General features: G+C 30.7%; 3 protein-coding genes across 3 annotated transcripts; all 3 read left to right on the plus strand.

Moving 5' to 3' along the window:
• Positions 1-3,257: 3,257 nt before the first annotated feature.
• LOC130827287 (uncharacterized) lies at positions 3,258-3,996 on the plus strand. Its single transcript, XM_057692955.1, has one exon. It carries the CDS (start codon positions 3,283-3,285, stop codon positions 3,487-3,489), a length of 207 nt encoding a protein of 68 aa, XP_057548938.1. The 5' UTR covers positions 3,258-3,282; the 3' UTR covers positions 3,490-3,996.
• A 1,080-nt stretch (positions 3,997-5,076) lies between these two features.
• LOC130827536 (uncharacterized) lies at positions 5,077-7,792 on the plus strand. Its single transcript, XM_057693274.1, has 2 exons — positions 5,077-5,530; positions 6,353-7,792. The coding sequence occupies exon 2, from the start codon at positions 6,358-6,360 to the stop codon at positions 7,435-7,437; it is 1,080 nt and encodes a 359-aa protein (XP_057549257.1). The 5' UTR covers positions 5,077-5,530; positions 6,353-6,357; the 3' UTR covers positions 7,438-7,792.
• Positions 7,793-10,420: 2,628 nt separating this feature from the next.
• Positions 10,421-15,794, plus strand: LOC130826949 (ER lumen protein-retaining receptor-like). The gene is made up of 6 exons (XM_057692589.1): positions 10,421-10,602; positions 12,329-12,594; positions 12,733-12,848; positions 14,475-14,548; positions 15,348-15,411; positions 15,496-15,794. The coding sequence occupies exons 1-6, from the start codon at positions 10,512-10,514 to the stop codon at positions 15,530-15,532; spliced, it is 648 nt and encodes a 215-aa protein (XP_057548572.1). The 5' UTR covers positions 10,421-10,511; the 3' UTR covers positions 15,533-15,794.
• Positions 15,795-17,178: the final 1,384 nt, after the last annotated feature.

The following is a 17,178-nucleotide window of genomic DNA, read 5'->3' on the forward strand; positions in this document are numbered from 1 at the left end:
TATTCCAAGTTACAACATATTTAAGGATCTTGTTTAATTATTTCATTGTAACTTTTATTATACCAAATTTTTATTATTTTAAATATACACAGACCCTCTCACTTGTGAGACGCGTCTTGTTGGATCAGTCTAATTATTATTTTTTTTAAAAAAATTCAAGACATAAAAGATCAATTTTAAGACATAATAGATCAATTTCATGACTTAAAAGACCAATTTTAAGGACTTGGAATTAACATTTTAAATCTTAGATTTTACAATTTAAGACTTAAAAGACCAATTTTAAAACTTAAAAGGTCAATTTTAAAGTTTTTAATATCAATTTTATTGTTTGAGTCATCCTTGTTTAGTGTTGGAATTAGATTTTAAAGCACTAAAATTGGTCCTATAAGTCTTAAAAATTAGTCTTTTAAGTCTTAGAATTAGTCTTCTAAATTTTAAAATTGACCTTTTAAGTCTTGAAGTTATTTACAAAAATTAATAATAATTGGATTAGTCAAATAAGATGCGTCTCATAAATGAAACGGTCACCCCTAAGATTTTGGGTAGGCATATACATTTGTGTACTAATAAATTTGTCCAATATTTCATGTAAGTCTATCCAAAAAAATTTATCTGCTTTCTATTTAGTATATGATTTAATTACTTTTACTATTTATATTCTGTTTTATTTCTAAATATCATACTACTTCGACTTATTACACTTTTAAACTTCATGTCAAAAGCAAACAAGACTAATTTATTACTTTGTCATGCTTTTTGTATAACATTATATTCCCTATGTATCCAAGAGATTGCAACACTTTTTATTTTAGTCCGTCTTTTTAACTTTGCAATATTTTCATTTTTAATAGTGTTTCCATCACTTTTTAAGAACTTTTACAATATATATTCTCTCATTTTTAAATCTAATCATATAATTTGCCCGTCCCTATAATATTTAATTTTTAAGTCAATTATTAATATTGCAATCTTTTAAAAATAGGAGAGTAATGTCAAATATCAACGTCAACCAAGGCAAAAAAGGTTATCATAGGAAAATCAAAACAAGGGAGTAATTAACAGTGAGAAAAGTAATCCTACCATTTTTTTTTTCAAACAGTTTAATAATTTTGCCATATTTATGACTCATATTTATTTTAATTCACATTCAATTTGTACTTGTCCACTTATTTATCTCATTTTCCTATAAAACATATGTGCTTCTCATATTGCTTACAAATTGTACTTGTAACAAAAGCTATAAGACAAAGGGAGTATATTATCAATCTAGGAGTATTTGGTAAATTAGTTTAGTGGATAATTTTATCTTATTTTGACATAAAAACATAATTTGGTCATAGAATATCTAATGCTAGTGTCCAGGTAATCAAATTAGTCACTCCAATCAGATACAGCTATCAACCAATTCACTTCTAAATTTAAAATAGCCTATTTTTAGACATATTATTCGACAACCGCAACAAAAATATGATCATAATAAAAAAAATGTTTCTTTACTAGAAATTCTTCTATAATTGTTATCATTGTATTTTTATTTTATTTTATTTTTCAATTCCACATATGTAAGTGTATGAGTCACTTGAAAGGAATTAAGTTGTGGAATTTAATAGTTGGAGCAAATATTAATTTTCACATAATAATATATACAAATATTCCACTAATATACTCATATTTTAAATATTAAACCAAATTTCTTATTATTGGATCAGGTTGGATTATCAAGAGCCTATTAACATATCAATAACGTTGTCCTTTGTCAAAAATAGTAGTCCCATGTTTTATTCATGAAAATTATATATTTATACATGAATTTATCATAACCGTTGGAACATTATTGTCTATATAAATAAATTGTGATAAATACCAACATGTAAACATGTCTCCTTTTCATATTCTATGGTCCTTATTGTTTTATTATATATTAAAATGCTCTATTTCAATATACTTTGTTATGAGCTTTTTGGTTGATTTTTCGTTCATCAAAATATTATAAATAATATATATAATAAATGATACATATGGCAATTGAAAAACTAATGTTTAATTCATAAAAAAAAAATTAATAGTAACTTTTTTTATTGGTTTCTAACTTTTTCACCATAAAATAAAAAAAAATTAAATATTACAGAATATTTCCAGACTAGCCGCTTAAAAAACTAACTTTAGTTAGTCAAATTAACTAGCCAACGACAACAACCAACAATTCTAACATACAACTATTTGTACGTCAAGCAAACCCCTAATACTCAAATCCCTCTAATTTTAAGACCTTATGTCCTTATGTGATCAGATTTAGAAAAATTAAACAAAACAAATTTTATTTTAAAAAACTTTCTCAAAATAAGCTTTGGAAATTTTTTTTTGCCAAAAGTTAGTAACAACAATTAAAGTAAATTTTTTTCACTTATTCACTATTAGTAACATTAAATAAAATATTAACCTAAGGCTCGAACAAGAAGATTTTTATTTTGGAAATTAAATTGATTAAGTAGTTTTGACGTAGTTTTTCTTGGCACTTTTTTAGGTGAGTAGACCGTATCAACTGTGCGATTTTGACTACCTCAACATGGTTTCACCCAACTGATACCCAGCTTAACAAGATTAGGCTGAGATCATTAAATGTGCCTTTGAACTATCCCTAATCAACTTGAGTTTCTACTTGCCAAATGCCATGTACCAACTATCAACTTCCCTTACTATTTTTATACTCTGATTTACAATAATTATCTCATTTGATTTTTTAACACTATTTAATCAATCATTTTTTAATTTGTATTTTATTCTTAATTAGATGTCAAAATATAATGAAGTGGGATATTATTTGATTTGATTTGTCTCAATGTATTTTTTATGATTTTTAATTATATACAGCTAGAGATACTTTGGATTGATTAGTGCATGGATACAGCGTAAAAACCAAATAAGACAATTAGTGTGAATTGCAGAGAGTATAATTTTGTTTTATTATCTTATTTTTTCAGCTCGTCTTATATGAGATCATCTCACTATGAAACAGATCCATATAATCAGCCAATTTCTCTTTTTGATAACTTAAAAATGATAAATAATCATTTTAACAAACTAAATATATATGAATCAGTCCAATAAAGATCATCTTATCTAAAAATTTGGGTATTTTTTTGGTTTAAATCAACTAACTACCAACTTAGTAAATAAATGAAACTCTTGCCTTTTTCTATAAAGACCATCCTCAAACTTATAACCAAACACAAACTTAAAAATACAGGTAAGTTTTGAAGCTTCAAAGTTGGAGAAATAATGGTGTGTTTTTGCTTCCTAGTGGATCAAAAACGGCACGTAACGAGCAGCAAACCGGCTGCCGGAACGTGCTCGCGGTGTGGTGGTGGTGCTAGTGTTGCCGTTATGAAGACATCTACTAGATTTTGCCATGTTCCCTTTTATTGGAAGTCTTGGAGAGCTGTTATGTGTACTTTTTGTGGTTCAATTCTCAAATCTTACCATTAAAACCATCCTTTTGATCCGGGTACGGTTAGAGAATCTCTTATAAATAAGAAAATAGAAAAATTTTATTATTTTTGTAAATGGCAAGAATAAAATTTTTGTTACTATGAAGTTATTTTTATCATTACACTATATATTATTCTTTTATACTATATATTATTACACTTTTTACTATATATTATTATAGATGTAATATCAAATATTCTTTTATCATTACACTTTCTACCATATGATGTATTTTGTTAGAAACAAGTCATGCCAAAAACTTTCCATTAGAGGAGGTGATGTTGTAGACATAGCACAACATATTTGATTGTACATATTTTTAAAAAATAAAAGCTTTAAATATTACATGAAACATAAATTTTAAGTGCGTTGAGACATAGTAGGTTGTAAAAGTTTTTGATATGACAACATATCATGTGATCTTGATGCTCATCATTAATTTTATGAAAACAAAGGTTTTAAACATTTTTCTCAATTTTTATTTCTATATTTTTTTAAGTTAGATTCAGCATTAAAGTATAATTTTTATAACCATAAACTTTTAAATTCTGTATAAGTTGTCGATATTTATGAATAAGTTTTTTTCTTGAAATCATTAAAGGTAACTAATCTTTAAAAACTTCACTTTGTATTTGAGAGAATTTAGAAAAATGTAAAAGAGATTTTCTAAACTTATAACTGAAAATATAAAAGTATATAATTCTCTAAAATAAGTATTTTGATAAATTCCCATTTGGTGTAATATGAATAATATTAAGATCATTTACACATTTGGTGATTATTACTAACATCAATATCCACATTTATCATAACGTGTATATTTCAAATTTGGTAATAATAATACATTAATTCACCATTGTCATCTCGCGGTTAAACAAAAAAAGTATTTACATTTATTTGTTTTTTTAAAAAACCCACTTCCTTGGAGTTACATTTTTATTTTTTTTAATGTTTTTTTATTGATGGGCCGTTTGTATGGACCCATCTCACGGTTAGACGGTCTTATAAAAGATTAGCTGTAAAGTTACAAAATGTCCCACCGGCACCATACTTAGATTAAATAGCCCAATATAAAAACTTTTAGCTTATGGACTTGTTTTGAGGTTGGCTTATGATCTCCCACAAGAATAACTCTCAAAATTTAAACTCATTTAATTTTAAATTCAAACCCAAACCCAAATCCATTTGATCTTCGTTATTCTCATCATATGATAATCTTTAGCACCAAGGTTGATAAGATCGGAATTCTACATAGAATCGTTGAGGGGTTAAGATCGAAATCGGTAAACTCGGATCGTAGGATCATGTGATCTTACATATATGTATGGTTGTGCTTTAGATAAGTAATTAGCAATTATATTTGTTCTTTTTTAAATTTTAAGGTGTAAATAAAAATTGATTTGACTTTGTTTGTTAAGTTTTGAAATAAAATACTTTTATTAATCATTTTTAAACTGTGAATTAGAAAAAACTTAAATTTTATAATGGTAATAATATAATTATTTTTACATATCTCTATTTATGCATAACTTAAATCTGGATTATATGAATTGTTTTATAATTGAAGCTCACCTTGTAGATCCTTGTAGAATCTGATCGTTGAATCGTATCTAAATTCTCGAGTTAAATAGAATCGCACGATTCTATCAATATTAAGATCATACCTATAATTCGGATCGGTCTCCTATTTTGAAGTCGTAAGATCATAAAATTATAGGTGAGAATCGAGATTCAGATTCTGATAGCCGTTTACCTTTTTTTTTTTTTTTTCTTATTATTACCATGCAATTTGTATATGTACCAAAAGTCAAAAATAGATTGCGCAACACAAACATCAACATTCAACAACAAAGATTTCCCACAATTTTTCATCTCCATTATTCTCTAATCTCTTTTTGCTTTTCCTAAATCCCATCATCTTCCTTTTTCACATTTCCTGCGGCAATTTCATCAAATTTTCCTGCCATTGAAGCTCATTCAACAATCAGATCTGAAGTGGTGATCCGTCTTTTTTATTCGACATTACGGCCAACTTTAGGTATCATCACGCTTCTCTCCCTTCCTTACTGAAATCATTTTCAATTTATTGAAATTATTGGAGCTTTTCACATGGATTTGTTTTACAAATTGTTCGATTTTGTATTATGAGTCTTATTTTCAGCTAAATTTCCACAATTTTGTTCAATCTTGTGAGTAGTTTGAGATACTCTTTATTTTTTAAATTCCGAAAATCTTTAGTTGCACTTATTAGTTTGTCCTGCAACATTACATAGGCATTAATGCAGCATTATCAAATATCATGTAATTAATGAAGATTATATGTTAATTGCTTAGTATACTCAGGAATGACAGAATTGTGAATTCTAAAAAACAGAGATGTCTTTCAAAGGGAATCTTCTGAAACGACGAATTGTTACAATCTCTTATTTTCGTTCGCTTTTTTTTTGTTCAATTGATTGTCATTTTCTGTATGCTCTTGGAAATGTATGAAAATAAAAAATTGAGATTGATTGGCCTTATATGTTTTACCATTAAAATTCAGACAATGATAGATTACATAACATATTTGCCAAGGTTTGAAATCACATCCTCTTGTTTAAAAATTATACTTAATTTATTTTAAAATGTAAAAGATAATATTTTAATTTTATAAAATGATCCAAAACCTTTTAGAGGCCGCCCCTTCCAGCTTTAAAAGTTGAAAGTTGAGAGGTGTTTTATACTCTATCACGGCCTATGATAGTATCCCAGGATATGTTACATACTATATCGAACAATAGAATGTAAATTGATAATGTTAAAAATGTGATGAAGTTGACGAAACTTTTGTGTGTTGTGGGAAAAAATGTATGGAAATCAGATTGAATGGACAGTGACGGTAGTGGCATAGCTACTGCTGTTGCTTCTAGGAGGTTGATCTCCCAACATTCGTCTCTTCGTGATAGCCTCATTGCAGCAGACGTCTCTGATGCTATCAACAACGAATTTATCAATAACTCTGTTACACGGACCAACACTATTAGCCCCAGACGGGTTTCAAACATTACATTAGGTGCTGTACTTAATAGTGACAAGAAATCACAAAACCCTGGTAACGTTGTTGTACGAACTCTCATTGAGATCATCAGTAACAACGAGACAATTTCTCCTAAAGGTACCTCTAATAACAAGACAACTTGGAAGTCATTCAAAGAGAGGCTTAAACTCAAGAGGAATCAGAATCAAAGTCAGCAGAATCAGAATCCCAATTCTAGGCGTTGGATATCGTCTCTGCCAGTTCCACAATCAGACGTGATACCTGATACGAGAGTGTCTACTATAGGACTAATGATGGCAAGTAGAAACTCTCTTAGGAGCAATTCACATAGGCGGGTGGATACTGCTCCAGCTGATGACCTAACGTTAAGGGAGGTTGACAGTGGTGGATCCCCTAGGAGTGGGGGTAGTTTCAGGCTGTCTGCGGCTTTGGCAGCTGAGAGAGAGCAGACTCGCAGAAGGCTGTCGAGGGAATTAGATGAGGATAGGGATGAGGATGATGCAAGTGAAGGGTCTCTTGGGGAAGACGGAGATGAGGATGAGGACAAGGACGAGGATGAGGATGAAGTGGAGATTCCTGGTCTGAGGCCCCCTTCAGGCCAGCCAATGCAGATGTCATTGATGGATTTGTTGGAGGAGACAGACCGGCAAGCTGGGATCAGCGGACCCACATATAGGTTGGATGATGAAGAAGAGGAAGAAGTGGAAGAGGCAAAGGAGGAAGACAATGATGAGGATGCAGGGAAAGAAGAGTTTTCATGTTGTGTGTGTATGGTGAGGCATAAAGGTGCTGCTTTCATTCCTTGTGGCCATACATTTTGCAGGTTATGTTCCAGGGAGCTATTTGTTCAGAGAGGTAACTGCCCACTTTGCAATAATTTCATCTTGGAGATTCTCGATATCTTCTAAGGATAAATGCTTCAATGACCATCGTCGTGGCTAAGGAAAACCCGATTGCTGGGGGAAACCAGTCATGAATTATGGATATGTGCCTTTTTCAGCTCAAAAATGAACATATGTTTTTGGTTTTGATCTTTTGATTATGAACTTTTTATCATGTATGTATTTCCTAGTAGTCTATAATAGATAATGGAACTATATATGCATGGTTAGAATTTGGATGATAGATCAAAAATTTGTTTTATATAGAGGGTATCTTTAAGAATTTCTTTTTTGAATTGAATGGAGATCTGTTAGAACTTACATGGAAGATGTAATTGATGATAACATATTGTTTATACTATTATAAGCTTGTTGCTTTGTCTATGATTTCGTGCATTGGCATCCTGGAAGAAGACTCCCATTCCGGCAACAAGAGGCATAATTGCTTGAATTTGGTTGTTTTACACGAAGACCACGATCCGATGGAACACCATTATCCATTCGTACAGAAGTATAGATGTTTGACTTTTTTTGACGACTTCTTTGTTCACAGTTACTCAGTGACTTTTTTTACTAAATTATTGGTTCGCTGTTACTAACTACAAACATACGCCTATCTAAGGTCTGGGCTGCAGGCGCTTATTTTTTAAATTAAGTTTCACCGAAGCTTCTATATTGAAATTTTTTGCTTAAAAATCTTATCTTCTTCAAATTTTCAATATCATCAACAACTAGGGGCTGCAGAATTGAAACGTTTTATCAAACATTTATTTTTCATAAGGAGTTTTGAATTTCAAAAGACCGGAAGATATATGATGTGTAAATTTTATTAACTGCAAGCGCGCGGTGTATGTGTAGCTAAACGGGTCGAACTCAGGGAAGCGAGTTAACTAATTTGTTCGATTTATGACTACGAGACACGGATCAACAAGTTGTTGGGTTGAGAAACTAATACTACAATGCAAATAAAACTAATAACTAAAGCTAAGACGATGATTAATACGAAGATAATAATAATATGACAAATCTAGGGCGTCGGAAATCACCTAATTTTAACATGGGAGTCAATTACTCTCATAGTTGTATGAATTTGAGTCATTGGTATAATTAAACGTGATCTAATTAACCTCAAGCTTCCGCGCTCTATTGATCAATATCAGTTTAAGACCTTACTAGTGTTAATCCTCAAACTTTCATTTTATTGGCTAAACTAATAGGAATTTAACTTAAATATATCTTAATCCTAAATTAATCCTAATCTCAAACTTCTGTTTTATTAAAAAGGTTAATAAAGATATTTAAACTAAGATTTATTAAGCATAGGTTTAATCATAGACCCAAATTTCATACAATTAATCGATAAAATATCATCCCATGCTTCGAATTAGGGTTTTTACCCTAACCCTAGAGAGGAAAACTACTCACTAGACATGATGATAAACATGCAATTAATGATGAATAAAAACCTAATTGAAATACTACACATGAGAATGACGAATAATTTAATGCAAAAAGACAAGTAAATAAGTAATAAAGCAAGAACACTTACTAATTGAGATGAACATAAACGCAAATTGCAATGAAAAATAAAAATTTAACAGCAGAGTTCAACAATGAAAGCCCTCAAAGAAGAAGAACAAAAAGAAAAATTCTGAAAAATTAAAAATTAAAACTGACTTAATGATAAAAAAACAACTACCACTATTTATAGTGGGTCCAAAAAGTAACCGTCAAAACGCACGAAAAAGGCACCTGACGTGCTGGTGACGACTCGTGACATCAGGGGTATGTGAGTTCAGTGAATGTGCGCCGAGTCGTGGCAAGTTGGAGACGACTCGTCGCTTAGCCTCTGGATTGATATGCATAGATCAATAAGTATGTGACGAGTCGTGGCATATGTGGAACGACTCGTTGCTTTGGCTCTAGAATGCTCTGATGACTTCAGTGGATAAGCGACGAGTCGTGGCTGAATGGGGACGACTCGTCGCTTTTGTTCTGGACTCCATTTGCTCAGCGATGAGTCGTGGCTTTTTAATGCTTCTTAGCTACGACTCGTTTCTTTCCCTTTGGGCTTGTTTGGCTCGATCTCTTCACTTCTTTTAGGGGTCTTAGGTTAGTTCTTCAAGCCTTCACCCTCTTATTACCCCCAGAACCTAATAAAACTCCGATTTTTACCTCAAAATTATATAAAATACAATATTAAACATATGAGACAAAAATATCAAATAACACTATCAACACTACTTAAAATCCACTAAAACATCACATAAGTTGCATAAAAATAACATGAATAAATGCAAATAATCGCACTTATCAATATACGATTAATTAAATAAGCATAACTAAATACACATTTACTCCAAAAATTGTTGCATGTTTAACAATAATGATTGTTTTTTTATATTTAAAAATAAAATAATATTTAAAACAAAAAGAAAATACAAAATGAAATTTAAAATTTAAAAAGGCTTTAATAAAAAAATATTATATTTTTGTTGGGTTTTGATATTTGTTGCTATAAATAACAAAACTAATATTTTCTCCGTTTTAAATTAGTTGCTTACATTAGAAAAATAGCACTATTTATTTACCACTCTTAATTTGTGATTAGTTTTAAATCAATAAGTTAAAATATAGTTAAGTGAGATCTTGTTTGATTCGTCTCATTGCAAAGATTATTAATATTAAATTTTTATAATTTTTTTAAATATAATTAGAAATATTAAAAATTAAATTAGAATATTAAATTGGATGAAAAAGCAACAAGTTGCAAGTAAATAGAAACGGAAGAAATAAGTAATAACAAACTCTTATTTCTTAACTCGTACAAATAGTTTGCATTTTGCAACACCACCATTCCTTCCTCCCCTGCTCTCACTCTCACTCTCACTCTCACTCTCACTCTCACGCTCTCCTCCTCTTCACATCCTAAGCAGAATCAACAAAAGGAGGATAAACCCCAACAATCTAACATCATTAGAACCCATCACAAATCCTTTTTGATCTAATTTTAAAAAATCATCAGTGAAAGTTTGTGTTGTTTTCTACATTATTATATATTATCAGAAGTGATTTTGGATTTCTGATCAAAATTTTACAAGATGAATATATTCAGATTAGCTGGTGATATGACCCATCTGGCTAGTGTTCTTGTCTTGCTTCTGAAGATCCATACCATCAAATCTTGTGCTGGTACTTTTCCCATTTCTTAATCCTTGTGTTTTCTGTCTGTTTCATTATGGAGTATTATTATCGTCACTTGTAAATTTGTCAATGAACCCTTACTTTCTTTACTTATTTAGCCCACACAATTGTTCTCTTTCGGCCTGTTTAGTTGTCGTTACTAAATGGCGGCAATGGGTATGAGCTTCTAGTGTTAATTTTTATATATATATATATATATATATATATATATATATATATATATATATATATATATATATATATATATATATATATATATATATATATATATACATATATATATATATATATATATATACATATATATATATATATATATATATACATATATATATATATATATATATATATATATATATATATATACATATATATATATATATACATATATATATATATCATGTTGTGGTTCTGGGAATTTAAGGAAAATAGTTTGGAGTATGGAGTTGTGTTTCTGGGAATTTTTTATGTAATGGGTAGTTGAAATGGTGTTTTAGAGTTGTATGAGTAGTGAACTTATTGAGGAAGAATTTATGGGGATTGTGATATTGTATCTTGTTCAATAGAATTGGGCAAGGATTGCGATTTCTCATTCTGCACCGACTGTTTATGTCCATGACATACTCCCTCCATTTCTATGTAAATGTGGTTCTGCTTATCATCTAATGCACTAATTGAATCCATGTGTTATTGTGTATGATCTCTCCGTCCCTCTGATTTTACATCATTACTATTTTAATCCATCATAGTGAATTTACCTCATTACTATTTTTAGATAAGACTCCACCTATAATAACTTAATATAATCTATAACTTATTTATCATTCCTACATTAAAACCTATAATTACTCTATTAAAGGACATTACCCCAATAAAATATCCATTCCCTTAGCGAAAAAAAACTTATAAATTATAAAAAGTTGATACTCTTTGTGACATAGGGTTTGCAACAAGTTCATTTTTTGTGCAAAACAATGAAAGAGGGAAAATAGGTAAAAGGTATACTTTTGGGGAAATGAGAAATGTGTAAACAAGATAAAAAGATAAATTACATGTGTAGATGGAAATTAAAGAAAAAGTGTGTTATGACAAAAAATATAAATGTCGCATAACTCATGAGATACATAAAAGAATGTTGCAAACCCCATGGGGTAGTAAGAGTATTAGTAAAATTTGGATGGAGGCGAATTACGAATCAAACAAGATTCCACTTGAATATTTTTAACTTATTGATTGAAGACAAAGTACAAATTAAGGTTGATGTATAAATAGTGACAAAACCAAATGTCACTAATATAGAGGGACTATTACAGAACCAAATACCAGGAGAAACGCATTGGTTTGAACAACCTATCTTAAAAGTTGTCTATCCCAGTGTTTTTCAATGTGTTAGCTGTTTCCTTATGTGTTGGTGAATACATTACTGGACAGAGAATTTGTTGAGGTTAATTAGGTATGAACTTATTATATAGTGTGTCTTTAATAGTGCTCTAGACTAATTCAGATTTTCTCTTTTTCGGAAGGCGGTGATTGGTGACTTAGATACCGTATTGGTTATATATCAATGTTTTGTGGTGTCGCACCTTTTAAGTATGTTATGGTCATTTTCTTTGCTTGTCTGATTCCTTCTTAAGCTGAATAGCTTTTAACTATATGCAATTGTTTTAATCTAGTCAACTTACATTTTGTGGATTGCACTTTTTATCATGTATAGGTGTTTCTTTGAAGACACAAGAACTCTATTCAATTGTTTTTGTGACTCGTTACTTGGATATCTTTACGGATTTCATATCTCTTTATAACACTATCATGAAGCTAATATTCCTCAGCAGCTCCTTTTCAATTGTTTGGTACATTAGAAGTCACGAAATTGTCAAAAGGTCGTATGACAAGGACCAAGATACCTTCCGACATTGGTTCTTAGTACTGCCTTGCTTAGTCCTGGCTTGTCTTGCCAATGAGAAATTCACTTTTAAAGAGGTAATACACTTCTTTGCATCACATTGAGTTTTTATTTATGAATTTGTTGCTATGCAAAAGGTAAAAAAAAAATAAAAAAAAAAAAAAAAAAAAAAACGTTTTTTTGTATTTTTTTCATGTTTTACTGCATGATTTCAGGTCATGTGGACATTTTCCTTATACCTAGAAGCAGTTGCTATCCTTCCCCAGTTAGTATTGTTGCAGAGAACTAGAAACATTGACAACCTCACTGGACATTATGTATTTCTTCTTGGGTATGCTGCCAAATCTTTCTTTGTGCTCTTCAGTTTTGATTATTTTCCTTCGTAAAGTATGATATGATTGAGGAACGGGGGGAGGGGTATGGAGGTGTCAGTTACGCTGTAGCTGAGTAAATGACATTCTTTCAAGTTATTGTCTTGTTGATGTATGATGTTGTATGTGTGTTATTGACTCTTATCATGTAGTGCTCTTTCTTCTCGAAAAACCGATACCTTTATACCCTTGTTTATTTAACTAACTACTGAAAACTACTGCAGCGAATGATGAGACTAAGTAAAGGTAATTGACCTAGAATTGTTTTGTCAGTTTAAGTAGACTCAGGATATTTATCTTAGCCATCTTGATCTGTTGGGCTATTTGAGAAAAAAGGAAAAGGGTTTCTTGGGATATATGTTATTGGATATGTGCTTGTCGCTAGTTATTCTAATCCTTTTCTTCCGTTTTTCCTTCAGAGGATCAAATGTTTTTGTTCTGGGGGGGACTTATTTCTACTTTCTAGTGTTCTTCCATAGAGAATCATTATGATAGACAAGGAATAGAGATGAATAGAGGTTCTGCGGACAATTTGTGTTGGTCCTAGTCTCTGACTTGAGATTGGTTTCGCGCTAGTGTTTTCTTCTTTGTGCTTTGTAAGATTCAGAGACGGAACTGCGGATGTCCTCATAGTGAACATCAACCTAGGTTGATAAAGTCGTAATTAGTAATTAGATGATTTGGTCAGTTAAAAGAAAAGGGACATGAGATGATACATTAACATCAGAAGATCCAAATGGTTGTGGTGAGGGAGAGACGAGAGTGAAGAGAGTGATCTTATGGGTGGTTGTCACTTGCGGGGTCGTTGGGGGAATGTGCTGGCAAAGAAAGCTATGTGCTATTGGTTGGTGTAGACTGTAGACGGAGAGAGGAACTTGGGGTGTGTGAACCCTGTGTGTGAACTAAACATGACTTTAGTTCCTTTGCATAGCTATGTATTGGATATGTACAAACAGAAGTGATCATTATACTCCGATTACAAGTGCAATAGATTGTGTTCTACAGGTACCCATAATGCAAACATGCGGTAACGACCACGATTGTGGTAACGACATGATGATGCGTTAACGAGAGTGATGCGATTGTGTTATCACCAAATATCGGCAAAAATTATGAGATATCCTTTGATACAACCTAAAAACGCGCTTTTTTACACCTTAACAGCTCGGGTATCATTTGTTCGGTAACTTTGAAAACCTTTACAACATGGGTGTTTCGATATGACGCGACCTTGTTTTTGCACTATGCTTGTATCTTTTAGTACGAACTTTTCATGATTAATGCGGCATTGTACTTGGCTTTGTAAATCTAAGTATTAATCGAAGCTTCAATGTGAAACTACATAGGGATGCATCTGGTTGGTTTGAGTTCAGTGAATTATTTACTACACACTGAAAATATAACTAAATTATGCCCAACACTATACAGATGGAGCCAAGGATTTATTGCGTTTTGGTTTTGGATTCAAATGACTTAGTAAATCATATGCACTTTTATGTCTAAAGTTACTAAATCGGAATCATAGGAAAGTTTTAAAGCATGATATACAGTTTAGACTCATTATTTGTGGCTTTTTTTTCTTGCAGAGCATACCGCGCATTGTACATCCTTAACTGGATTTATCGTTACTTCACTGAGACTCATTATGTCCACTGGATACGTATGTTTTCTTTTCTTTTGTTTGCGTCATTTCTCTTACTTTCTCGTCATATTAGTTGCTATGCAGTGTGATAGAATTGATGATTTTGATGTATGTTTTTGATTTTTGATCATTCTGTGACCGATATTGAATACGTTGCAAAGTTTAACATACATCTCGTGGACTTTATGCTTCAATCTCATCTTCGATCTGCTTCTCCGTAAGCACACCACATGCCATGGCATTGGCACCAGCTCTTTGATATTGGTTATTGACCTTTGTCCTTTGGTTTGCGCTAGAGCTCTTCAAAACAGACCCGATGATCCGGTTTTCATCCGATCTCAGAACCGAATCTGATTTGACCCTATTAAAAAGATATACAATTATGTAAAAACCAATGTAAACACTAAACCTGATTTTAAACCGACCCGAAATCAACCCGTTGACCCGAATGAACATCTCTAGTATGCGCGTACAAAGATATGGGCTTCCTTTACTCTCAAATTAGAAATGTGTATTGCCTGCTCCAGTAAGAATTTATTAAAGCTAAATTTAATTGTCTTTGTAAAAGATTAAGAATTTATTAAAGCTAGATTTAATTGTCTTTGTAAAAGATGGGTGAGAAGCCGTCTAACATAATTTCCTTGCTGATTCGCCTTTTTATTTCGTAATTCGCTCAAAATGGTTAAAAAATAACCCAAACTCGATCATAATTCGCTTTCCCAATACGTGATTCGCGAGGAGAGAAGGCATTTCGCTTTCCTCCATTTTTATTTACGTTCTTCCATTCTCTGATTATCGTTGTTTATCAAATTCGCAGCATGTGTCGCTGGAATTGTTCAGACATTGTTGAATGCCGACTTCTTTTACTATTACTTCCAGAGGTAAACGCGGTTTAATATTACACATTTCATTGCTTCTAATCTCAAGTCGTTCATGTTGCCTGACGATTTTGTGTCGCACTGCAGCTGGAGAAACAACAGTAAACTTCAGTTACCAGCTTAAGCACTTCCAAAATCATGTCTATGGTGCTATCTATATCACTGTTAGAAACATACGGCTAACAATTCACTCGCTGCCCAAGATGTTCGATGCTCATGAACGTGTTTACTCATTTTGCCCGGTTACATCTTGTATCGGGTTTTTGCTACTCATGGAACGTTGTATACGATCCGATATCAGACTGCTTTTTCTTGTAAATACTGGTAGATGTGGTAGTTGATGGAGATTTTGTGGACAAATTGTAGAATTGAGCAAATAAGTTGATTCTTTTTGAGTATTACAAAGGATATAGTCAAGGTTCTTTTCTTAGTATTAATTTTGTTGTGAAATGACAAAAATGACTTTATAGAGCTTTGTTAAATGAAGCATTTTTACAAGTTAGATGTGACCGCGTGGCATTTCTTTTTCTAGATATTTTCATACTCCGCAAATAAAAAAGTAATATATATATATATATATATATATATATATATATATATATATATATATATATATATATATATATATATAGGATCAAATAAGGATTTTAAAATGAGAAGAGTGAGAAAGATTTTTGCTTGATTTTGTTTGGTTAAGATATATATATACAAAAAAGGATATTATGTTATAAATTAAGTTTATTTAAAAAATTATTTGATAGTTATCTTTCTGTGTAACATAGTTATTTTTACAATTATGAGTTTTTGGCTCATTCGTGACCATAGATTTTTTTTATTTTAGTGAAATCAAGGGTGTAGAGTCCTTCTTCCCTTCTCATTATCAACCCTTTCTCAATGAATTCCTCCCCTCTCTTTCTCTCTCTCTCTCTCTATATATATATATATATATATATATATATATATATATATATATGAGAACCGCGAGAATTAATTTGCCTGATAAAAAAGTATTACTTATTAAAAAAAAGTGATACTTTTACTTTACTTTTAGAAAAAAAAAATATGTTTTTGAAAAGAAATAATATAGAGTAACATGTGTTTGTCATAAAGTAATAATTTTTTATCTTAAAATAGTAACATTTTTTACTTTATTAATTTTTTTAGTTTATTAATATTTGAAAAGTAACAAGTTTTTCCAAAAAGTAACATTTTTTAATGTAAAAAACAGCACTTCTTTTTCAGTTTTGTTTTTTTTTCGAATTTTTTTTCTCAAAATAATATTTTTTTTGTCAAAAAGCACCAATTTATTTTTAAAAAGTACTACTTTTTCGTCATACGGTTAAAAAAACTTAAAAATTTTCTCATATTCTCTTTCTTTTAAAGATTTATTATTACTTTTCTAACTTTTAGAAAGATTTATTATTACTTTTCTAACTTTAATGGCCTAGAAACACCCATAATATATATTTTTTTTCTTAGGTCAATCTCAATAAGTCCATTTGTTTACTCATTAAAAATCTTTTGTGAAAGGCATTTGATTATAATTACTTAATTAGTAAATTCAGTTTTATAATCCTGTTTTATCGCTTATTGTTGTAGTAAATCTATTTTTATATTATTAACCATTTATGACACACTTTTTTCTCACTTTTGTTTTTCTTTATTTGTTAACCACTAATTATACCCACTTTTTTCTTATCTACTTAATTACTTAGTAAATCCACTTTTTTTCTTATTTATTCTACTAATTTCCTTTTAAAAAGGAATTTT

Source organism: Amaranthus tricolor, chromosome 11 (genome assembly GCF_026212465.1).
Source record: "Amaranthus tricolor cultivar Red isolate AtriRed21 chromosome 11, ASM2621246v1, whole genome shotgun sequence".
NCBI classification, from domain to species: domain Eukaryota; kingdom Viridiplantae; phylum Streptophyta; class Magnoliopsida; order Caryophyllales; family Amaranthaceae; genus Amaranthus; species Amaranthus tricolor.